This window comes from Haematobia irritans, chromosome 5, assembly GCF_050003625.1.
Source record: "Haematobia irritans isolate KBUSLIRL chromosome 5, ASM5000362v1, whole genome shotgun sequence".
In the NCBI taxonomy this organism is placed as follows: Eukaryota; Metazoa; Arthropoda; class Insecta; order Diptera; family Muscidae; genus Haematobia; species Haematobia irritans.
Genome location: NC_134401.1, coordinates 81,246,290 through 81,273,150, shown reverse-complemented (window position 1 = coordinate 81,273,150; position 26,861 = coordinate 81,246,290). Strand labels below are relative to the sequence as shown.

Here is a 26,861-nt window from a genome sequence, read left to right as displayed (position 1 = left end):
ATGGTTGTTCGGTAAATCAATAACAACTAACTGTGCTAAGTTTCAAGTGGATAGCGGACATCGTTAGATCGACTTTCACCACGAGCCAGAATATATTTACATTATGGGGTCTAAGACTAATATTTCGATATGAAATGACATAGTTAGTATACCCCTCAACCTATGGTGTAGGGTATAAAAAGGTTTGATATGCTTTAAGTATACTAACTTTCCAAAACATTCCTTCAGAGTTACTATACCAAAGATACAACTAGGATTTACAGACAGTTATTTTTTCTCAATATTTTACAATTTTGTTTAAACAATATATATTCGAATTACACTTACAAAAGTACATTGATATAATAATTAAATAATCTTAGAGTACTAATAAAAAAAAAACATAATAATAAAATACAAAATATGATGTTGCCTATCAATCTTATAGAATTGTAAGTAGTTTTTATTTCTCTTTTTGTTTTTGTTTTTTTAGGTACGCGTGACTTCAATATTTGCTCAGAGGTAGTGGCAAGTTTTGTTTTGTTCTTTGCTATAGATTTTTGGAAGAAATCGGTTGGTGGTAATACCGCTCTCTAATAATTGAAACGGCGTCTTTGGTTAGTATAATGAATGGCCAGTAGTAGGGACATGGCCAATACAACAATCTGTGGAAACAAATAGGAAATTCGATTAAAATATCGTTTTTGAGTAAGAAACCGCTCCGTTACTCACATTCAGGCCCAAGAGAACCCATTCGGATATTTGTGTCGTTAGGGATTCATTGGAGAAAGCCTGTTCTATTTTTGCCAAACATCCATCCATATAAATATTCAGAGGATTTATGCAATTGCTGTCCTTACAACAACTGGGTGGAGTTATACGACCCATAAGTAAATAATCATCAGGACCCTTGCGGCCACAGCATTCATACTGGAATGACAAATCGAAAAAGCGAGAGAGAGAGAGAGGGTTAGAAATATTTAAAGATTACAATTAACCGTATGTCATACATACCACAATTTGCTTTTGATCCATGGCTCCAGGACTTATCTTTTCCTTTTCCCATAATCCATTAACTTCTTCAATGGCATAATTTTTGAAGACATCTCGGGTGTTCATGCATATGAAGACAATTGTGAGAACCAAAATGACTATCAACATAACAGCATACTGGAAATTTGGAAAATTTTCTTTTTATTTCATTTGGATTTTATAAAATCTGGAATTGACTTTACCGTCCATAGGCTGCGTGCTGATTCCCTAACTGATCCAAAACATCCAAATAAGGCTGTCAGTAGTATGACACATCCCAATGCTATAAATCCTATGGCATAATGTTGGGGCATGGCATCCCATCCGAATCCAGCTAATAGGAGTAACAAAACTCCAAAGATCTGTAATTAAAAAAATGAAAACAATATTACATCTTTGTTCAATGCGATACGAATATGAAAAGGAACCGAATATTTTGCCAACAAACGAATATTCGCGGATGTGAAGTTACTGGAAAAGTTTCGTACATGCCGCTAAAGTTCTTTTAAAACAAATATTGGAAATTGCAGTACTTTATAAATATGCATTAATAATGGTTTACAATTCGAAGAAAAATATTTCATAACAAAATATGAATTGACGGCAATGGCCCCGTCAATTCAGGACACCACAACAATATAACAACTGTTGTCCATTGATGTTTGGGATAGTCCGAGAGTTCTTAAATGTTACACTCGTATCGAATGGTATAAGTTCTCAAAATTTTATTTTTATTTATTTTTTTATTTTGTTTCTTAAACTACCCAGCAAAAAAAAAAAATTGGAAGTTGTTCCACAAACATTTCTTTTAAAGCCCATCCCAGAATCCCCCATCGAGTTTTTCAACTTCCGATGCAGTCCTTTTGGACAAGTGCACAAACATTTCTTCTAAAGGGCATCTTGGGATCCCCCAATGCTTTTTTTCTACTTCCGATGCAGTCCTTGTGGACAAGTATTAGAAAGAACGCAATCAGGCTATTTTAAGTGCAAATTTTTGACAATTAAATTTTACAAAAAAATAGAAAACTAATAAAAAATAAAAACAATAGAAAATTAATAAAAAAGTAAAAAATAATAATAAAAAAATTAATTTCATCCCCGCTGGGATTTGAACCTGTGCCGTTTTGACTTTTTCGCTTCCTTGGAAGTTCTTTTGAGAAGGTTTTGCAAATTTTTAATTTTTTGTTGACTTTTAATGGAAAAAAATATATTTATACGAAAATATATGCCGAAAATATAAAATAAAAACGATGCATGACATAAAAAAAAATAATTTTTTAAAAAAATATTTGAAATTGCCGCTGGTGAGATTTGAACCTTCGTTTCTTATTTTTTCGTTCATACTAATAAAGAACATCTCGAGAAGCAATTAGAATGTTATTCCTTGGTGTCGTATTACGATCATATGACAAACATTTAAATTGAACTTCCGACGCTTTATGTTCAATGGCGTTAGTGGCTGAGTGTGCTAAGGCGTTCTGTTATGGTGCCAGCAAACCCAGGTTCAACCCCTGGTCGGAGCGAAAAAGTTTCAAATTGTAAAAATTAGATAATAAATAATTAGATAATAATAATAAAATAATTGTGTAATAAAACCAAAAACAATGGAAGATGAAGACGGGAAAATGGGCGACGTCATACCAAAAGTTGCATTTACGGTGTTCGATACATACACGTTCGTTCATTTTTAATTTGCAATATTTTTTGTTAAAAACTCACAAATGATGTTAAATTTTGTGTAAATAATAATGAGAAACTTTTGACCGATTGTTCTACGTCATTCCCTGATATAAATTTCTTTTTATTCTTAGTTTAATTTGTGGAACAAAAAATCATAAACGACACGTTTGCATCGAACGCCGTCAATGGTTTGATACCCTCTGCTGCCATTTTCCCATCTTCATCTTCCATTGTTTTTGAATAAAACATATGGATGAAAAAAAAGTGAAATTGGTTGAATTTTTTTTTTTCTTTTTAAATTTCTTCATTCAAATTAACTTCCAGGGCACAACTTCTAAAGCAATGCAAAGGATCCAAAAAGGGAGTACTTCCGTCCTATGACAAGCCCATGTAAAATTCATTGGAGATGATCCAAGTTTGCACTACTTCCGGATCATAGATTGGGGATCCAAACTACTTTTTTGGAAGCTTTTTTTTGCTGGGTAGTCTATTACATTGAGACTAACTAGTAGTTATTTTATGTTAAAATAATTATTCTAAGTCCTAAGATCAGAAGGTTTGTATCTATGAATCATCCTCCATGTTAATTCTTGCAGTAGTGTTGGAACCTCTGCACTTTTGTGACAGATCAGTCTTTTTTCGTGAGCTTCTCCTATTATCTGGATTTCTTCCCGTACAGTTTTTATGTTCTAATCTCTATGAAGATCTTTATTTATTATATACCATGGAGCGTTTACTATTTACCTCAGAACTTTGTTTTGAAATTGTTGGATCATATCAATGGTACTGTCCTTGGGGCAGCCCCACAGCTGTATCCCATAGGTCCACATGGGCTTTAAAATTTGTTTATATATCATAACCTTATTTTGGATTGACAGTGAAGAGTTTTTGCCAATAAGCCATTTCATCTCGCGATATTTCATTTCCAGTGCCTTTTTTTTGAGTTTGACATGTTCTTTCCACATCAACTTTTCATCATGCCGAGAAATTTCGCCGATTCAGCCTTTAGGACGTCGATGCTTTTACTATATATAGGTATATGAGTTATTTTGCTATGTGTAAAGTAGACGTGTACTGACTTTGTACTGTTTAATTTTAAACCCCATTTGTCCATCCATCCATCGATTTCTATAAGTGAACTCTGCAGTTTTCTTGTTGAAGTGTCGTTATTTACTGCTGTTGTCATTATTACCCTGTCGTCGGCGAAAGTACCTAATTTACATTCTCCACTTGACGGGATGGCATATGTATATAACAAATAAAGTACCGGGCCCAATATGCTGCCCTGTGAAAGCCCTGATTTGGTAGGGAAGATGGCAGAGTATTCTGATCCTTGTTTGACTCGGAAAAAGCGATCATATAGGTATGATTTTAATAATATACAGTAATTAATCGGCAATATATTTTTCAATTTTTGTATTAGTGAAGAGTGTACTACTCCATCAAATCCAAAAACACTGCAGAGCATATCTCTTTCTTCTCAAAAGCTTATTCTATAGAATAAAAAAATTTATGAGATTATATTCATTTTTAAGATCGCAATATTGGATTGAGTTTGGATTATATTTTTAAACATGATTTAATGAGAAATTATCTCGCTAATGATGATTTTTCTTTAGCTTTAGGGGAATTGCGAAATGTTTATACTATGTTAATTACAATCGCATCGTGAATGCTATAATGCTCTGCAGTTGAATTCAGAGGTGATTGAATGAATGAGTGCATCTCGAAAAAATCTAATGATGCCCCATGGTATTTGAATGACTAATTTCAAAGTAAAACGAGGGAAAGTCATTAGAACTTAATGATGCAATCGCAATGACATGCTTGCCGTATGATTTTCGTTTTATTTTTGTAATTTACTTCCATCCTCAAACCAAATGACCACTTTTACGCTTACAATGAAGATCCTATTAAATATAGCTTTAGCAGATATTTAAGAATAATTATGATTCTTGACAGGTTCGAATTGTATTTTTGAATTTTTTGACAATTAATTTTATGACAACAGTATTGAATGTAGTAAAAAAGGAAACGATTAAAAATGGTCTCTAGGAAAGAGAAAATAAATGTTATTATAAAATTTTTCTTCGAAAAAGAAAAACAGTATTTTTCTAGTCATGACACTTCAACAGCAAAGCATTTATAAATTTTGTTTTGGCGATTCCGTTCCGACTAAAAAGTTAATTGAATCTGAAAACTTTTTCAACTTTTTAAAAAGATTGAATTTTTTACTCTTTAATTGAAAAAGTAATTGATGCAATATTATTTTAATCAAACTACAAACACAAAGTCAGTTACGAAAGTGGGTAAATATTTTAAAACAAATAATTGAAAATCTTAACCGATGTCGATTGCAAAACTCATTGGAATTTGGATTGAAGTTTAACTAAATAATTAATTGAATCAATTAAAACACTGATTGTGTTTTCCAATCGACATAAATTAAATTTTCGATTGAATCAATTAAAAAAGTTGTTGATTTTTGCAATCAATATCAATTAAATTTTTAATTGAATCAATTAAAAAATTAATAGCAAATTTCAAAACAAATCAATTAATTTTTTAATCAAATATTTATTTCATGCCCAATTAAAACTGTGATTTAGGCTATCATTTTCGTGATTGAAGACATTTCAATTAAAAAATTAATTGGATCAATTAATTTCGTGATTGTATCATAGATTTTTTTATGTTCTCTAAGTGATTTCAGTGCAATGTGAAACTCCGTTTGGACTCGTCTTTAAAATGATGGCCTTGTAATTCAGCTAAAAATGGAATCGGGCAGCACTCAGTGACAACAGAAAAGTTTACCAGTTGTGGCATCACAACCTAGCAAAAAAAATTAGAAAGTTCTTCTAAAGTCACAACTTTAAAAGCACTTTCAAAAATGTCCTCCCAAATATGTTCTTTATTTTTACTACACTGGAAGTTCATTTAATTAAAATTTTTGTAACTCCCTTTTTTCATATTTGTAACTTTTTTATTTTAAATAAGTTAAAAAAAGAGTAAAGGTTGAATTACATACCATGGGTTAATCCGTGCGTTGATGGAAAGGTTGATTTTTTTCTGTTTGAAGCACTCTAACCGGGCTGTTGCCTTAAAGGAGAAAATTCAGTTCTTCAATCAACGAACGCATTATCGCATGTTATGTAAGTCAACCTTAAGAATTAATAAAACTGTACAAATTATTAACTTTTTTATCGAAAAAAAATATTAAAACCATTCTAGACAATTTGCGAATTTTTGAAAATATTTGAAGCCAAAAATTTCAGACAAGCGTCAGGATGCACTAAAAATCATAAACAATTAAAAAACCTATTTTATTGACAAATTATCACAAACTTTTTTAATTTACATGCAAAACACTGACACCTTAGGAAGTGATGCAAATTAAGTTCAACGGTTGTTGAATTGGTGGACATCCGTCATATGACAAGCCCATATTAAATTCATCGCTTCTGCGACAATTTACACCAATTCCGGGTCCAAGGAGAATATTATCACTACTTTTTTGGCGATGTTTTTTTTTTGGTTGGGAATGGACTGAAGTCTATGTGAGCCTGAAATAACGGGCCTCCTAACCTAACTTAGCCAATGATGGGCAACGGCTTTGTTGAGTCTGAGAATCATGTAGGGACGTTTCTATTGTCAATGAACCAGTGTTGGGCGTTATTCAATAAATTTTTATCTAAATAACAAATAATTTTTTATTCGTTATTTTTCATTTGGAATTTTTTGAAATCAAATTTCAACTGTTATCTGTTTATTTGTGTCACAAATAATTATTCGTCATTCGTTAGTTGTTATTTGTCATACAAATAATAATTTTTTGAATCGAAAAAAATAAATTGAATTTATTGAATTCTTCTGATAAAATAATCTTTTTCAGAGGAGTGATAATTGTCTTTATAACTAGGAATGGAACCGGAAGGTACAACATCCAAAAATAGTGATCCAAGTGAATCTGGTTTTTCAATTTTTGATGGAAAATTCTACAGAATTTTAGAAGACGAGTAAAGAATATCAGTGCTGTGTATGTGAAATGTGAGCCTGATTTTGTTAAGATAAAAGGAGAGAACAATTCAACATCAAACTTCATATCTCACCTTAAGAGGCGACATGGTAAGGATACGTTTGAAGAGTACCAGAGCTATAAACGCCTAAAACGTTCTCAAGCGAAGGAGGTAATGAGAAAAAAATTTTTCACATACGTGTATTATTTTAAACTTTCGAATAACAAATAAAAAGATAACAAATAAATTGAAGTTATTTGTTTTCACAATTAAACGTATAAAAAAATTATTTGTTATTCCAAATAAAAACTAAATAAATAAAGATCGCCTGAAAACCCGTTTGGAACAATTTTAATAAGTCAGGGTGCAACATTACTTTACGCATAACAATCATATGGGCCAACGTTTTATCTGCCGAATCGCTATAAACTCGACCAATTTCAGAAGCAACTGGTGGCTGTCGATGAAACGTGGATCACTTATAACAACGTCAAGTGAAAACGGTGTTGGTCGAAACGCTGTAAAACCTCGGAAAAGGTAAACATTCCAGGATGGATGGCCAGGAAGGTTTCGCTGTGTGTTTGGTGGAATTGAGAGGGAATTATTTTTGTAGTGGCCCTCATTACGGAACAACAATTAGACCATCTGAAAGAGACAATAGCCTAGAAGTGGCCAATAGGAGAGGTATTGTGTTCCATCAGAAAAACGCCAGGCCATACAGATCAATAATAACTCAATTGAAGCTTGATTGGTTAGAATTGATTAACTTCTGTTCCTCTCCGAACAGAATCCTCTTATTAACCTAACCTAAAATAAATTTCAAAAGTAACCTACAATTATTTTGTCTTAGTTAATTTTTAATTTTTTGTTAAGAATTTTTCCTCTGTCTAATGAAATTTTCTTTATTTCAAGCATGTCTCAAAAATGTTATAAACTAAACATTGGTATAAATTACATTGACCGTTCAACTAAGTTCAATGCTTACTAAAGCAGAAGAAAATTTTCGTACACTTCTCAAAAATAGAAAGAATGAAAAAATCTCAAAAAATGGAATACAATTTAATTCAATTTTCGCACGAGTTAGCTCTTTTTTCTCATAAAAAAAGTTCACTCTTTTTTCTGTGTAGTTGAAAGTATTTCTATATTTGGCTATCACTAGCCATCTTCTCTATTCACGCATGATATCATTGTTCAACAATGCAGTGTAATGCCTCAATGAAATACTTATTAGCTTAGATTTTAGTAAACTACTATCTATGGAACTTTACATTGAGGGTAGCTCATTACCAATTCCAGACGAGTCATATTGCAAATGTCAATGTGTTTGGCAAAAATGCCAAATGGCACAAAAAAAAAAATTACATAGGCTTTATGTTTTCAAAAAAAGGGGGCAGATCTCAATATGGAGACGATTAATTGCATTCCAATAACTTTTTATCAATAGAATTTTTTATTGCAACGAATGCCAATACATACGAATATCAATGTACTACTTTGAAAATAAAATCAATCGTATTTACTGGATAATATTGAAGACCATAAGTTAAAATAAGTAAAAATCAAGCGATACATAAGTATAGAAAATACAAATATGTATGTGTACATCAGAATGAATATGGTTATAGTTTCCCTGTAGGAATGTCTCGAACTCACTCAAAATCAAACTAATTTTTAACTAACTCATTTGAGGCGACTTTAAGCTAACTCATTATTGATGCAGTCTTGAGTCAGTTGAATTTTTCCCAAACTCACTTTTTCTCGATCAGCAATGAGTTATCTTTTTACTCACTCTAAGCTGATGCATATTTAAGTGAAGTAAAGTTATGGAAACAATTCAAATAAACAAACAAAAAATATGTATTGACTTCTATAACTGTCAATTTGGATTTGGCTTTTTATATTTGTTTCAATTTAGCTTTTATTTTCAGAGAACTTTTGTAATTTTTTGTCACGGTTAGCGGTAAGTAGCATAGAAATGCATAATTCAAACGCAATTTAATAATTAAACTTTCCTTATTTCCACTAGAACCCATCATTATCAGTGAAGGAATAAATGGAAACTTCGAATAAAAGTGTTAAATGGCTGTTTGAGGACGAAGATATTGGGAAATACACTTAAGCCTTTTGGACTTCCCTGACGAATGCCACTTCCATTCATTCCTCTGAGTTAAACGAGAAAATTAACACAACACTCAAACTCAAGACAAGATGAACTCAACTAATATTATCCGAATTTTTACTTACGTTATATTTTATTTATTGTAAAATAATTTTAAAAAAATCTGAATTGTTATTATTTTTTAATTAATTCAAAATAAAATGAATCAAAAAATAAAATAATAAAACAAAAACAAAATATTTTATTATCCACAAAGAGCTCACCATAAACTAATCAGTTAAGAGCTAACTCATAGTATGCTCATATATTATCAGCCTAGAGCTAACTCACTTTGAGCTAACTTTTGGTTAGCTGAAGCTTATGCAGGTTTGTGTGAGGACTGACTCGTTCCAATGACAACACGTGTTAAAACTGAATAGGATTTTACATAGGAAATGAGTTAGGATTTGAGTCACCTGTGACTCAGTTATGACTAACAATTTATTAACTTAAAGTCACCTCAATTTCCTACAGGGTTGTTTTAGAAATATACCAACACTAATATCGAAGTAGAGAAAAAAATGTTCGCATTAATATGTGGTTATCAAGTTGTAGCTATCTCACTAAAATTACTATAGAATCATAAAAATCCCTATATGGAACCCGGTTTCAAGAAATTCTTGTGTTAGGTTAGGTCAAAGTGCCAGCCGGATTAAGTTTCAGGACCACTTAGACTATTCAGTCCATTGTGATACCATATTAACTAAAACTACCTATTACATATGAACACTTCTAGTTTTAACCGCTGGACGTCCTTGTGTTGGATTTCAACATTTACGGGAGTCTGTTTCCGATAGGATGAGTTGTGTTTTACAAGATTGTTTTCTAATGAAAGTTAAAAATTGTACATACAATACAAACAATTTCCAAAAGTATTTAATTATTTTGAATAAAAAACAAACGTCTGATGATATTAAAGGACAATACGAAGGTAAATCTAAGTAAAATCAAAGGTTTGTTAAGTTGATATGACAAACATGTATATAGAGGCGAAAGTTCGGCCTGCCTGAGTCTTAAATCCCTCCACCATGAATCAAATATAATATACTGAAAAGAAAAAGATTTCGATTTGTTGTTGCAATAATGTAGTAACAAACCAAAAATCGAAAAAGAAGATTAAGGGATTGTAGCTATATGAGAAGATGATGCACATGGTGGTGAACAAATTGTTCAACTTGGGAGAAATGTTTCTCGTATGTAATTTTCATAGGAAATTAACACATAAGACCCCAATTGAATCATCTCACCCAGTCAGATCTTTCTACACTGAAAAAAAGCATACCCGGTTCCAAAGATTTTGTCTTTACTTTAAAAAATTTGGTATTGATTCCGAGCCAAAGAAGCGGAGAATACAAGTAAGGATACTTTTAAGACACAATTCTCTTTTAAAATCGGGTTTTGTGTACTTGCTTCTAGGAAGCAAATTTTAATTTTTCGCTTTTTCAGCTTTTTTTCTTCATATGCTATCAAAGTTCTTTAAAAACAAGTTAACGACGACTTTATTTTCCAAATTAAGACTCGACTTCTTGTAGAAATTATGTTCTGTTTCAAGTAAAAACGTCTTTAAAATAAACTTTTGAAAAACATGTCCTATATTTGAACGATTTTTTGCTTTGTAGTCAAGACGCACATTTAAAGACAATTTCATTAAATTTAAAGATTTTTTCTAAATTATTAAAGTCAATTTGACCTTAGCCCAAACATTTTTTCTTTCATGTTATGATATCCATTTTTAAATCAAATCAATTAATTATAAGGACAATACGACTTCATTGAAAAGTTTATCGTCCTTTGGTCAAGGAAAAAAACTTTATACTAGAGAAATGCGTCTTCTATGCTAAGCAAAATTTGCATTCGTATTTTAAAGACATGAAATCTTTGACCTCACGACAATATTATTTTCAGTGTAGAGACTACCGAAATGTGGATTGGCCGACACTGAAACATATGTATAGTCAGGCATGTAAGATGGGTATCTGGCATTTTCTTTGCAATACACACAAAGAAAAAAATGTTTGGAAAACGTTTTTCTTTTGTTAGAGTTTTTTGAATTTCTTCGAAAATTTTAAACTTTTGTCACCAAAAAAATTCGTTTGTTAAAAAATTATTTTTGAACCGAAAACACATTTCGTTTATATCAAACGCTATTCTTTTCTGACTTTAAGTCTTTAATAAGACACATTTTACATTTTCATAGTAAAAATTTAATATAGTAGTATGTAATGCAGAACATATTTTCGGCATCTACCGAACATATCTGGAATATATGTAAAAAAAAAAATTTCGGTGTTCGGTCGAAGCATCGTGGAATCGAACCCACGACCCTTGGTATGTAAGGCGGACGTACTAACCACGGTAACCAACTAAATGTATGTTTCTGTTAAATTAAATTTATTTAATCGGCTCGTGGACGCGGAAAACTATGCTATATAAATATAACTGGTTGACTGTTTGCGTTGCTTATGCGAAATTTTGGACATACGAACTAATATATTTCCTTTACACACAACTACTATATTTTCTTTGCACACAACTAAAAAGATTAGAAACAACCTTTGCATCACTTTTTATACATTAGGTTTTATCAGTGTTTGAACTTTGCTGAAAAAAACATAAAAAACCTGTGTGCCGGAGCACACATGAAGCTGGGCACTTTTTAAAAAGAGGGGACCGACATGACAGCACCGCTCACAAGTGCCAATGAAATGAGCAGTCCTTTTCAAAAACTCGCAGATCTGGCCTTTAAAATGAGAGTTGTTTTGAATACATAACTGAGATGCCACATTGTAAATTTTAAAAATTTTTCTAGGGAAACAATTGGAAATAAAAATATGCAAATGTATGGATACCAAAAGAAGTATATAAAGCAGTAAGTTCGGCCGGGCCGAATCTTAAATATCCACCACCATGAATCAAATATAATAATTTCCTTTTAAAAGTCTTCGTCGTAGCGAGTTACTCGACAATAACAGGTTGGCAGATAAGTCCCCGGTCTGACACATAGATGGCGTCGCTAGTATTAAATATTATATTATTACATATTATTTTTATATAGTACCAACCTTCAAATGATTAGTGTCAAAATTTGACGTCTGTAAGTCAATTAGTTGTGAGATAGAGAGAGTCTTTTGTGAAGCAACTTTTGTTATTGCGAAAAAAATGGAAAAAAGGAATTTCGTGTTTTGATAAAATACTGTTTTCTGAAGGGAAAAAATACGCTGGAAGCAAAAACTTGGCTTGATAATGAGTTTCCGGACTCTGCCCAGGGAAATCAATAATAATTCATTGGTATGCAAAATTCAAGCGTGGTGAAATGAGCACGTGAACGCAGTGGAAGCCCGAAAGAGGTGGTTACCGACGAAAACATAAAAAAATCCACAAAATGATTTTGAATGACCGTAAAATGAAGTTGATCGAGATAGCAAAAGCCTTAAAGATTTCAAAGGAACGTGTTGGTCATATCATTCATCAATATTTGGATATGCGGAAGCTCTGTGCAAAATGGGTGCCGCGCGAGCTCACATTTGACCAAAAACAACAACGTGTTGATGATTCTGAGCGGTGTTTGCAGCTGTTAACTCGTAATAAACCCGAGTTTTTCCATCGATATGTGACAATGGATGAAACATGACTCCATCACTAAACTCCTGAGTCCAATCGACAGTCGGCTGAGTGGACAGCGACCGGTGAACCGTCTCCGAAGCGTGGAAAGACTCAAAAGTCCACTAGCAAAGTAATGGCCTCTGTTTTTTTGGGATGCGCATGGAATCATTTTGATCGATTATCTTGAGAAGGGAAAACGCATCAACAGTGACTACTATATGGCGTTATTGCAGCGTTTGAAGGTCGAAATCGCGGACAAACGGCCCCATATGAAGAAGAAAACAGTGTTGTTCCACCAAGACAACGCACCGTGTCACAAGTCATTGAGAACGATGGCAAAAATTCATGAATTGGGCTTCGAATTGCTCCCCACCCACCGTATTCTCCAGATCTGGCCCCCCAGCGACTTTTTCTTGTTCTCAGACCTCAAAAGAATGCTCGCAGGGAAAAAATTTGGCTACAATGAAGAGGTGATCGCCGAAACTGAGGCCTATTTTGAGGCAAAAGCGAAGGAGTACTACCAAAATGGTATAAAAAATTGGAAGGTCGTTATAATCGTTGTATCACTCTTGAAGGGAACTATGTCGAATAATAAAAACGAATTTTGACAAAAAAATTGTGTTTTTCTTTGTTAGACCGGGGACTTATCAGCCAACCTGTTATATTGAATTTCAGTACGCTTCTCGAAGATAAATTTAAAGTTTCTACCATGAAGACTAGATCAGATTCTGGATCTATATAGCAACCCTTTTTGGTTAAGTTTAAGAGGAATCATAAACATCTCGTCCAAGTGTGCAAGAAAATTACGAATTAACGCCTTGATTTGAAATCTAAAATCTGTAGATTTTTAACCCCATTATTCAAATGGTTAGAAAGTAAAATCTGGAGATTCTACTTTCAATTTCAAGCACTTTTCATGATTAGTGTGTCGTTTATACCCTCAATAAGTGAAATCGGTCTATATGGAGGACTTACCAAATGGACCGATAAAAAACTAAATCCGATATACTTTTTTTGTGGGTCTAAATTCCAGTATATTTACAATTTTAGGTAAATCGGATAAAAACTACGGTCTCTCGAAAGCAAAGGAGTTAAATCGGGAGATTGGTCTTATGGGGGCTATGCCATAAATCTAGACGGATACGCAAAATAGTCTGCACATCTAATTGTAGTTTTCGAATCTAGACCCCAAATCGGAGGGCCGACTGTATCAAAAACTGTACCGATACACAATATATTCGTCACACCTATTAATGGTCCTAAAAATCTCTACATTTCCAATTTCAGGCAAATTGGATAAACACTACAGTTTCTTGGATCCAAAAAAATTTTTCTTGCAACATATTTATAGTCGTAAAATCCTCCAGATTTTCAATTTCAAGCAAATCGGACAATAACTACAGTTTCTAGAAGCCCAAAAGGTGAAATCGGGAGATCGGTCAATATGGGTGCTGCACTAAAACATGGACCGATACTCATTATTTCGGCGCACCTCTTTATGGTCCTAAAATACATCTAGATTTTTCATTTCAGGCATATTGAAAAAAAAAAACTACTATAAGCCCAAGAAGTAAAATCAAGAGATCGGTCTATATGGGGGATATACCAAAACATGGACCGATACCCGCCATTTCGGCACACTTATTTGTGGTTATTAAATACCTCTGGATTTCCAGTTTCAGGCATATTGGGTAAAAACTATGGATTCTAGAAGCCCAAGAAATAAAATCGGGAGATCGGTCTACATGGGGGCTATACCAAAACATAAACCGATGGGCACCATTTTCAGCACACCTCTTTATAGTACTAAAATACTTCTAGATTCCAATTTCAGACAAATTGGGTAAAAACTACGGATTCTGGAAGCCCAAGAAGTAAAATCGGGAGATCGGTCTATATGGGGGCTATACCAAAACCTGGATCGATATAGCCCATCTTTCAGCACGATTGCTTCATTATTGTAGACTTAGCGTGATTACAACAGACAAACGTTAAATTTACTGTTACAATACAAATTCCTTCGATAAACTGTCAGTAAATTATTGAGTATATGAGCATGAATGTAGAGCGTCCCGGAAGGCGGTAATCAGTCCAGTGTAGAACCAACTAAGACCCATTAAAAGAAAAAGGTTTAAACAACAATCAAGAATTTGTGGCATCTCATTAACTGAATCTCGATGTTGTTGAAATATGTGGTATTGACACTTACATATAAAATTTACAAAAGCTTTAAAAGAACGGAAATTACAGAAATTTTTGAAAATAAGCAATTTGCCGTATAAAAATGGATTATTCGCCGTGGACATATTTTCAAACCAATGAAGAGACTGGTGAAGCTTTTTGCAAAAAATGTAATCGACCAATGAAATCATTAAAACTGGCTTACTATCGTGTTTTAATATTAAAACGGTTATATACAAATTGTATACGAACAAAATTAAAAAATCAAACCAGAACTCACAACGTGGCACTTTATTCATAGGGCTCCGAGAGCAACAGCTAAAAAACTGAACAGCCCTTCTTTTAAAAAAGTGCTGAGCCGGAGCTTCGGAGCAATTTCGAACACTAGGTTTTATTTGCACTTACACACAAAATAATATTATAATTTTTGAACTTGCAATAAATAGTTGTTAAAGAAAATTTGTAAGTTCAACAAAACTTTTGTTGATATAACAAAATTAGTTGCTAATGCAACAAAATATTACTAAAATCGTATTTACAAATTACGTTGTTAGCTCGAATTTAAACATATAATTTTAATTGTATTGACAAGAAAATTTATCGATTTTTGTGTGTGTGTGTGTAAAGAAGCATGTTTTCAGTAAAGTACCCTAGGTAAATTAAACTATTCCTTGATTTTCTCGACATTTTATGGTCGTGAGCGGGATTATTTTCGTGGGCGTATTTTTCTAAAATTTGTTACTCACGCAAATTCACGGAGATATTACATTTGGTTGGTTAATCACACACACTGACGCCATTCCCATCAGCGTGACTCACGCGTGACTGATGAAAATTTTCTTGAGCCACGTCCTCACCTCTATAATATATATATTTTATATAGTCGAAAATCGATATTTCGATGTGTTTTAAACGAAACCCAGCATAAAAATGGAAGTTCTTCCAAGGCAATTCCAAAAATGTCCTCCCAAAGATGTTCTTTAGTTTAACTACACAGGAAGTTGTTTTAATTCAATTTTTTATAGTTCGCCTTTTTCATATTTTTAATGGATAATTTTAACTTTTTGTACCCACCACCATAGAATGGTGACGGGGGTATAATAAGATTGTCATTCCGTTTGTAACACATCGAAATATCGATTTCCGACTATATAAAGTATATATATTCTTGATCAGGGAGGAATTCTAAGACGATATAACGATGTCCGTCTGTCTGTTGTAATCACGCTACAGTCTTCACTAATGAAGCAATCGAGCTGAAATTTTGCACAAACTCCTCTTTTGTCTGCAGGCAGGTCAAGTTCGAAGATGGGCTATATCGGTCCAGGTTTTGATATAGTCCCCATATAAACCGACCTCCCGATTTGGGGTCTTGGGCTTATAGAAATCGTAGTTTTTATCCAATTTGCTTGAATTTGAAATCTAGAGGTATTTTATGACCATAAAGAGGTGTGCCAAAAATGGTGAGTATCGGTCCATGTTTTGGTATATCCCCCATATAGACCGATCTCCCGATTTTACTTCTTGGGCTTATAGAAACCGCAGTTTTTATTCAATTTACCTGAAATTGGAAATCTAGAGGTATTGTAGGACCACAAATACGTGTGCCAAAAATTGTGAGTATCGGTCCATATTTTGGTATAGCCCCCATATAGACCGATCTCCCGATTTTACTTCTTGGGTTATAGAAACCGCAGTTTTTATTCAATTTACCTGAAATTGGAAATCTAGCGGTATTGTAGGACCACAAATACGTGTGCCAAAAATTGTGAGTATCGGTCCATGTTTTGGTATGGTCCCCATATAAAACGACCTCCCTATTTGGGGTCTTGGGCTTATAGAAACCGTAGTTTTTATCCAATTTGTCTGAAATTGGAAATCTAGCGGTATTTTAGGACCATAAAGAGGTGTGCCGAAAATGGTGAGTATCGGTCCATATTTTGGTATAGCCCCCATATAGACCGATTTCCCGATTTTACTTCTTGGGCTTCTAGAATCCGAAGTTTTTATACTATTTGCCTGAAATAGGATATCTAGTGGTATTTTCGGGTCATAAAACGGTGATTATCGGTCCATATTTTAGTATAGCCCATAGCCATAAGAACGATCTCCCGATTTAACTCCTTGGGTTTCTAGAAACCGTAGTTTTTATCTGATTTGCCTGCAATTGTAAATAATCTGGTATTTTAGGCTCACAAAAACGTGTATCGGATTAAGTTTTTATCGGTCCATTTGGTAATGCCTACATATAGACCGACTTCACTTCTTGAGGGTGTAGAAAGCGCACTGATCATGAAAATTGCTTGAAATTCAATGTAAAATTTCCAGATTTTACTTCTACAGATTAAAGATTTCAAATCAAGACGTCATTTTATAATTTTCTTGCTCCCTTACAAGAGATGTTAATGATTCCTCTAAACCTCAAACAAAAATGGTTCTTATGAATCCAGAATCTGATATAGTCCTCATAGGTGAAATCTTTAAATTTATCTTCGGGAAGTGTTCTCAAGTCCTCAAGCCCTCCTGAAATTTCAAAGGAAACCCTAATATTTGGTTCATGGTGGTGGGTATTTAAGATTCGGCCCGGCCGAACTTAGTGCTGTTTATACTTGTTTTGTTTCAAATGGGTTAAAAACAGAGTAAGAATTAATAAAGGGTGATACGGTCAAAATTTGGTCAAGAAGTGATGCAAATTCAGTGCAACCGCTATCGAAATGGTGGACATCCGTCCTACGACAAGCCCATGTTAAATTCATCGCTTCTGCGTCAATTTTACACCACTTCCGGATATAAAAAGAACATTTTCACTACTTTTTTTGGCGACGCCTTTTTTGCTGGGAAGTTTCTATAGAAACAAAATTTTGACAAAATTTTCTAAAAAAGAATAAAATTTTCTAAAAAAAATAAAATTTTTATAAAAGTTTCTATGCACTGAAAAAACAGTGAACCCACCAGGAAGGTTACATTAGGTTAAAGTGGCAGCCCGATTAAGATTTAGGCTTCCCCACCACCCACCAGGAAGAAAACATTTAGTTATTTTTAGAAATTGTTTAATATTTTTAGAAAATTTTAACTAAACAGTATTACAAACGCTGACATCGCGCACACGCTCACAAAAAATCGCTTCTGTAACATATACTCCCAAACATATTTTGCTTCAAGCATATATATTTTTGGGTATTGCCCAAACATTTATATGTTTGATCTCTTCCAATATATAATATGTTTGAAAGCATATTGGTCTAAACAATATATGTTTGGGTAGTCTAAGTTCCAAACATTTTGTATTTTTGCATCCAAATTCAATAATGTTGTCTTCCAAAAAACAATATGTTATTATGTGAACATATAATATGTTTGGAAGCATTTTGCACCCAAAAATATTATATGCTTAAAAAAAATTCTCCCAAACAATATTGTGCTCAAAATTTTATTTATTTATTTATATATTTACAATCATAATAAATTATGAAAATAAACAGGTAATATAGGTGCTAACAACATAGGTTTTCGACCTGAATGCTCAAAATTTTGTTTCTGCCTAATTGTATATTCCCCCACATCTTTCTCACTTCCACGAGATTTTTTAGTTCTTAGCACCTTTTTCTGTAATACAAACATTGTAGAAGAAATTATTCAATTTTTATTTTTTTTATTTTAATTTTACCTTTTGCCGGACGGGGATTCGAACAGCGGACCACACAGTTTGTAAGGATCAAAGAAGTAGCTGATCAATTGCCCAAGGGAAAATAAAATGTTAATTTTGTAATAACAAGCAACAACCACCAACTTAATTCAATATCGCTCCCTGTTAAATAGCGCTCCAAGCTACTAAACACATATATGTTTATAGGCTATTTCTAAATTAATATATGTTTGCATCCAAGCATATTATATTTACAAACATTTTATGTCCCAAACATAATATGTTCTAACATATTAACATATATGTCCCAAACATGTTATGCTAGTTTATGAACATTATATGGTTGCATTCAAAAATATTGTGTTTAAAAATTTGTGTTCCAAACATATAATGTTTATAGCCAAACATATGAAAAACAGTCTTTTTCATCCGTGCATATATCGCAAAAATAAGTTAATATTTTTCGACAAATTCAAGAAAATTAGACATTATTAATTTTTTTTCACTTGTTGAAGAAAATGTTGTAGTTTGAAAGAAAAAATTGGAGTTAAAAATTGCAAGAATGTCTTTAGTGACATACGAAGTTCATGATGGGCACATTTGTTATAAAATTTACAAACTTAAAAAAATAAGGAACTATATTGTGAGAAGTACGAATTTAGTAAAACTTTTTACTTCATTTGTGTATAATTTTTCCCGTTTTTAGTCCATTTAACTAACGTAAAAAAACTAACGTGGAAAATTATTAGAGTAAAGGAAACTTTGTCCATATATAATAATTCCATGAACTAAAATAAAATTAAATCGGCTTTAGTGAAAAAGAGAGTTCACTTTTTTTGTGGGTGTAGTTTGAAATAAAATTTTTGACAAACTTTTCTATATACACCCATCACCATTCTATGGTGGTGGGTATAATTTGTTGGATGATTGAGTAAGATTTTTTGTCCCACACTGTGGTCTCTCAGTTGTTTTGGATATACTCGTATTATGAAAGTTTCATGAATTTTATGAACAAGTGCATGTAAGAGTGCATTCAATAATACATTTATGTTATGATGCTCGTAATTTGCAAAGCCTTCCTGAAAGAACTTCCATGAATATGAAAAATTCAAATGACATAGGTTCAAATCCCATTGAATTTTGTAATTTCAATTTCATTGTTTTTCCTATTTTTTTAATAGAGAGAAGAGAAAACTTCTCTTTTGACATTTTTACATAAAACTGTCAAATGCCATAATTTCTTGTCCAGAATAACTCATCGGAAATAATAGATAGAGGGTACCGGGATGAGCTTCAAAAATAAATGTTTGTGGAACAACTTCAATTTTTTTTGTTTGCTGGGTGATTAAATGCATCATATGCATCCTCAATCGTTTTATTCAATCAAATTTACGATTTCATCTTACTGTGATGTCAACCGCAACAAAGTGGCTTTCTCGATGAATACCTCACAAACTTTTATGCCACTCTTTGAAATCTATGCTCAATGTCATTACAAAATGATGGCAGATAAAAAAAAAACGAAGCATATGCACCCTTTCACAAAGTAGGCACTCAAAATTCAATTCAATTTCCTAAGCAACCATAAACTATAAATACGACGGCTATGGGTAAGGAGAGTGGGGGTACAATACCATTTTGTGCCAAATGCAACAATTTAACATTTTTCAAAATTTCCTATAGTTTTGGGAAATATGCGTCTCAAGTGTTTTATGAGTTCGGAAAGAAAAATCGTAAATGTATTTTTGGGCAATGTTTCCATATGCGCACGTCATCTCTGGGAATTTATTAATTTATTTTTTATTTCATAGACCATAGTGGGCACGCAGCACAAGACCCAAGCACCAATTGTAGGGTTAGACGTGTTTCGAAGATGGCAATTAGTGAACTACCAATGTTCGGTCATTGTACCCAGAGTCTTCATGATTGTGCGTCATCCGAGAGAGAGAGAGATGAACAATTTCTGTGATAGAATTCGGCCATAGATATAGAAATAAAAAATGTTCGTTATATTAATGAAATTGTTTCATTAGTTTATGAAAATTTGTTGATTTTAATTAAATTTTGCTGAATGTGAGTAAATGTTCCTTACTTGTATAATATGTTGCTTATTTTAATAACGTGAACTAAGAATAAGAAAAAAAGTTGCATACAAAAAATAGTACACGATTTTACTAAATCATAAAATAGTTAATATTTTTCTAAAATGGGAGAAGTTTGTTTAAATTGAGTTCATAAACTTCTCAAATGCCTAACCTTAACCTATACTAACCTAATCTATACTAACACTAAAAAAACAGTGAACCCTCTACGAAAGATATTTTAATTAATTTTAGAAAAAATTAGATAAATTTTAAAAAATTTTAACTAAACTGTTTTAGAAAGCAGATGTCACGCCGATTACACAAAAATAAGTAGATAAATTTCGACAAGTTTATTAAAATTTATTAGACAAAATTATATTTGAAGCAAAAAATTGGAGTTCAAAATTGCAAGAAGTTCAAGATGGAGGCATTATTACTAAAATTTACAAATTTTAAGAAATTCTGAACTACTCGTATTTTGTGGGAGATACAAATTTAGTTAATCTTTATACTTCATTTTTGTATATTTTTTCTTCTGTTACGCAAAAAAATTATTAAAGACATGAACAATTTCTTAAAACGTAATAATTACATGAACTAAAATATAATTAAATCGGCTTTAGTGAAATATAGGGTTCATTTTTTTGTGAATTTCTTTCCTTCAATTTGAAATTTTCTTAAAGAACTGAAAACATTTTTTTTAAATTTTCTTTAATTTGACAAAAATAATTAACTTAGTTTTAACAGTTCCAATTAGAAAACTACTTTAGTTAAAAATTTCTAAAATAAACTTAAATTTTTTTCATATCTTGACAAAACTTAGTCTTTTTAATATCGTTTTGTTACAAAATATCTTTCCTTCAAACACATTATCCTTAAAAACAAAATAAATAAATATGTATGTATTATACGACAATTCGAATGTTCTAGATATAAGGCTAAGCCACTTCTGTGCAATATCTTTAGAAAGATAAGAAAGAAATTTGAATAATCTTACTATTAAATAAATAATGAATGAATGTTACAAAATATGTTCTATAGTTACAAAAAAAAAAAATGAATTTTTATAGATTAATTTCTCTAAAATTGAAACTTGGAACATAGATCTCTTTTTATAGGTTAGTTACATTGCGATGAAACTACTTAGATGAGCTTTGAAATACACAGAAATTTCATGGCGCCAGAAAGGTTGCAAAATTCGACCAATTTTCGCACGGTTGTTGAGGCCATATGTTGAAATCACGTACCAACTTTTAACCGGATCGAAAAGTGGTCCGATATGGCCCATTTGCAATACCATCCGACCTACATCAATAACAAAAACTTGTATAAAGTTTCAAGTCGATAGATGGTTTCGTTCCGAAGTTAGCGTAGTCTTAACTGACGGATGAACATCGGTATCCATAAAAATTAACTTAAAATTTAATATACAATTACCATACCATACAAACTGTCAGTAAATTATTATAAATATGGGCAATATACTTTATGGGGTCTGAGACCAAAATTTCGATTTGTTACAAAAGGAATGGCAAAATTAATATGGTACACCCCCATTCTATGGTGGAGGGTATAAAAATAACTTTTTTTATATAGAGGTTAATTCAACCTTAATAGAAGGGCGAGCTTTTTGTAGAGAAGTTTGTTTGGTTTAATGAAAAACATTATAAATTTGTTTCTTTATTTTTTATACCCTCCACCATAGGATGGGGCTATATTAACTTTGTCATTCCGTTTGCATTGCTCTAAGACCCCATAAAGTATATATATTCTGGGTCGTGGTGAAATTCTGAGTCGATCTGAACACGTCCGTCCGTCTGTTGAAATCACGCTAACATCCGAAGTTGTTATTGATTTAGGTCGGATGGTATTGCAAATGGGCCATATCGGTCCACATTTACGTATAGCCCCCATATAAACGGACCCCCAAATTTGGCTTGCGATTGCCCTACGAGAAGCAAATTTCATCCGATCCGGGTGAAATTTGGTACATGGTGTTAGAATATGGTATCTAACAACCATGCATATCGGTCCACTTTTACGTATAGCCCCCATATAAACGGACCCCAAAATTTGGCTTGCGATCGCTCCAAGAGAAGCAAATTTCATCCGATCCGGCTGAAATTTGGTACATGGTGTTAGTATGTGGTCTTCAACAACCATGCAAAAATTGGTCCACATCGGTCCATAATTATATATAGCCCCCATATAAACCGATCCCCCGATTTGGCTTGCGGAGCCTCTAAGAAGAGAACCAAATTTCATCCGATCCGGCTGAAATTTGGTACATGGTGTTAGTATATGGTCTGTAACAACCATGCAAAAATTGGTCCACATCGGTCCATAATTATATATAGCCCCCATATAAACCGATCCCCCGATTTGGTTTGCGGAGCCTCTAAGAGAAGCAAATTTCATCCGATCCGGTTGAAATTTGCAACGTGGTGTTAGTATAAGGCCGCTAATATCCATGTCAAAATTGGTCCATATCGGTCTATAGTTATATATAGCCGATCCTCAATCACACAAAAATTGGTCCATATCGGTTCATATTCATGGTTGCCACTCGAGCCAAAAATAATCTACCAAAATTTTATTTTTATGGAAAACATTGTCAAAATGTTATTTCTATAGAAAATTTTGTCAAAATTTTATTTCTGTAGAAAATGCTGTCAAAATTTTATTTCTATAGACAATTTTGTAAAAATTTTATTTCTATAAAAAATGTTGTCAAAATTTTAGTTCTATAGAAAATTTTGTCAAAATGTTATTTCTACAGAAAATTTTTTCCAAATTTTATTTCTATAGAAAATTTTTGCCAAATTTTACTTCTATAGAAAATGTTGTCAAAACTTTATTGTGTCAAAATTTTATTTCTATAGAAACTTTAAACTTAATTATATACGTATTTAATCGGCCTTTTTTAGTTTAATATATACTACGTATGGACTACCTTGTAATTTAGAAGACGGTGTTAAGAAGTTTTAAGATACCTTGCCATCGGCAAGTGTTACCGCAACCCAAGTAATTCGATTGTGGATGACAGTCTTCAGTAGAAGTTTCTATGGTGGAGGGTACATAAGCTTCGGCCTGGCCGAACTTACGGCCGTATATACTTGTTATTGGGCTAATTTATCTTCAAAGAAAAGTTTTAAAACAAAATGTGGTTTACTTACACCGAAAAAAGTAAACTCTTTCATAGGAATAATGAACTACCTCGCACGAAAATTGAACTAAATTTTACTCCACATTTTGAGATTTCCACAAACCGTTGTTATGTATGTATTTGTATGTATTTTTGAACTTTTTGAACTACAATTCATGAAATTACATGCTCTCATAGAAGAAAAAATAACTAAAAGTAAAGAAGAACATCATTGGCGACAAATCATGACCATTTTAACTATACAGTAGTTCATTCTTACTATTTTTGGGAATCGTACGAAAATCTTCTTTTGCTCTAGTTCATATTGAATTTATATGACGGTCAATGAACTTTATATCCTCGTTTAGTTCACAAAATGTTGGAGACATACTTAAAAAAAAAAAACGAAAATTTCATTAAACTGCGGAAAATTTCGAAACAAGTAATAAAATTTAACTACTAGCAAATAATTTGTTCCCAATAAAAATAAGTAAAAGTTTGCGTTAGTTTAACTGCGGATTTTTTTCTGTGTATATTTTCCTTTAAACACGTAATATTTGTATATAAATTAAGGACAATTAAAGACATTATTTAAAAATCAAACTTTAAAAATTGAAACCAAATTTTAATTTTATCCACATTTACATCATAATTTTTCCTTTTGTGGCTTAAGGTTGAATTACACACCATGAGTTAAACCGTGCGTTGATGGAAGGGTTGATTTTTTCTGTCTACGGCATTCTATTCGAGCTATTGATTGCAAAGAGAAATTTCAACTCTTCAATCATCGGACGCATTGTACGGATTGAACGCATGGTATGTAATTCTACCTTTACATTTTAGTCTGAGTAAGAAAACATTCATAGCCATATGAAGAGATGAGGGGAGGTATTCTATCAGCTCTACTTTAAAATGGTGCTACAAAATATTATTTTGCTCTAATTAAAAAATATGTATAAAAAAATGTCTCCCACGCAGATGATGTGGGACTAGCAGTCCAATGGAATTTCACACACACTTAACCGGAAAAAATCGAAAGTTCTTCCCAAGTCACTACTTTTGTACGTTACATCCAAAAATGCTCTTGTACGAGTATAGGCGACAAATTTAAACCCAGCAAAAAAAAATTGGAAGTTCTTCCAAAGGCACAACTTTAAAAGCACTTCCAGAAGATGCACTCCCAATGATGTTCTTTATTTTAACTACCCAGGAAGTTATTTTAATTCAATTTTTTATAACTTGGTTTTTTCATACTTTTAATGGGTAATTTTAACTTTTGTTGTTTCAAGTATGTTAAAAACAGAGTAAGAATTTATAAAATGGTACAAATTATTTAAATTTTGTGGAAAAAAAATGCTAAATCCAATCTGAAAAAATTGTGAATTTTTGAAAATATTTGAGGTCAAACGTTTCCGAAAAGCCTTAGAATCCATTAAAAAAATTATAAAAAATTAAAAAAATTTGTTTATTTGACAAAATATTACAGAATTTTTAAATTTACATCCAAGATATTGAATTCGGACCACACCTAAAGAAGTGATGTAAATTCAATGCAACGGCTGTTGAAATGGAGGACTTCCGTCCTATGACAAGCCCATGTTAAATTCATCGCTTCTGCGTCAATTTTGCACCACTTCTGGATCCAAAAAGAACATTTCCATTACTTTTTTGGCGACGCTTTTCTTTGCTGGGAAGTGCTGAATATAAAACGCAATAAGGCCAAATAAAATAGTGTCGAAAGAAAGATAAAAGAAAAGTTGGAGAAATGTGCCGATCTCTTTCTTGGCAAACATAGAATTTGGAATAAAATATGCGCAATATAAAGGTTTACATTGAGATAAAAATAGAAAAAATACAATTAAGTTTTTTCTTAATTTTTGTTTTAAGAAAGTCCGATCATGAAAATTTCAATACTCCATGTTTAAAACTTTTTAATCAAAAGTATACAATCGTAATTTCTGGATATCTTAATACCCGAGAAACAACTTCCGTTCTATAGCCACTGTAAAACCTGACCTAAAACAATCTCAATGATGGTCTATCCCCTACAGGGTTGTTTATGGATTGTGTTAATTAAACTATGAACTTAACCATTTCAATTACGTGAAGGAAACATAAAAATGACAGTGACACACCCTTCACAGATCATGTGGAACCAAAACCACGCAATTCAGTGGTTGTTATGATAGGCTGTCTAATAAAGTATGACATATTGTCGTCATGATTGGAGACTATCAGACTGGCTATCACCAAACATTCCATATTCATATTCAATTTAATTAAAACAATTAGACAAGACTACATTGATTTATCGCTAGAATGGTAACAATTCAATTAAATGGAACACACGTAACTGTGACTTGTAAAGTGTCAGATGTGATATCTTTTAGTTAGATTTCTGTTCTGAATATCACGCTATAGTACAGCACTGTGGTTACAATTTCGGTATGCCCTTAGTAGATTTTTTTTTTAATTTGGTAGATTATTTTTAACTCGTGCGACAACGGTGTCCATAATTCGATATAATTACCATATAAAATTATATCTATCTTGAGTTAAAAAGAAAGCAACTTTCATCCTTAAAATCGATTTCTCAATTTATTGAAAACCTTCAAATGCCTGTCAAATCGAATTGTCAAATCGAATTGAAGAAAAAGCCAAATTTAGTTCTTATATGTTTAAAATTGACCAAACTGTCAAAAGTTGTCTTTTCAGAAATCGCAATAGCCGATTTGAAGTCGGCTTCTCCAAATTTTGGATAAATCGGCCCTTTGATTTTCATGACAATTAATAGTGTAGATTGTAAGATCTGCTGATTTACGTATATCCCCAAAAAGATGAGAAATTACGTGGATTCAAAGATTTTAGCCTCTCATGTTCATGTTGACCAGAGGGTGTTGCAGAACATTATCAACAAAGCAGCCGGTCACTTCATACGCGCTGGTGGAATCGTCCAGATGAGGCCCAACTTTACTGTAGAACTTACGGCGAGACTCGCAAAAGAGCGTGATGAACGCCGTCGTGCTAACTCTGCTGATCCTAGAATCAGGCAAATGAATTTGGAGATTAGTATTATAGTCGACGAGTACAAGCGGAGCATATGGTCAGAGCACCTGAAGCAATATAACCTACACACAGGAATAGGTAACCCCTCTACACGGGATGATGGAACCTCAGTAACTTGTGGGGACGCGATGGTGACTGACCCGAAGAGATGCGTTAATATGTTCAACCGACAATTTCTCGAGCATCCCGAAAGTGATAGAGCGAAAATGAGAGCCATTCGTCTTATTCGTGGTCTCCGAGCCAACGATACACCACAATTTACAGCCGGAGA

General features: G+C 32.6%; 1 protein-coding gene across 1 annotated transcript in view; it reads right to left on the bottom strand.

The window, feature by feature from the left end:
• Positions 1–256: 256 nt before the first annotated feature.
• Tsp42El (Tetraspanin 42El) overlaps positions 257–26,861 on the bottom strand; it is a 34,629-nt gene continuing 8,024 nt past the window's right edge. Inside the window, exons 2-5 of the mRNA XM_075310928.1 lie at positions 1,215–1,373; positions 994–1,149; positions 712–909; positions 257–644 (exon numbers count right to left, since the gene is read on the bottom strand). Coding sequence (XP_075167043.1) covers positions 573–644; positions 712–909; positions 994–1,149; positions 1,215–1,373 — 585 coding nt within the window. The 3' untranslated portion in view covers positions 257–572. The remainder of the gene's footprint in view (positions 645–711; positions 910–993; positions 1,150–1,214; positions 1,374–26,861) is intronic.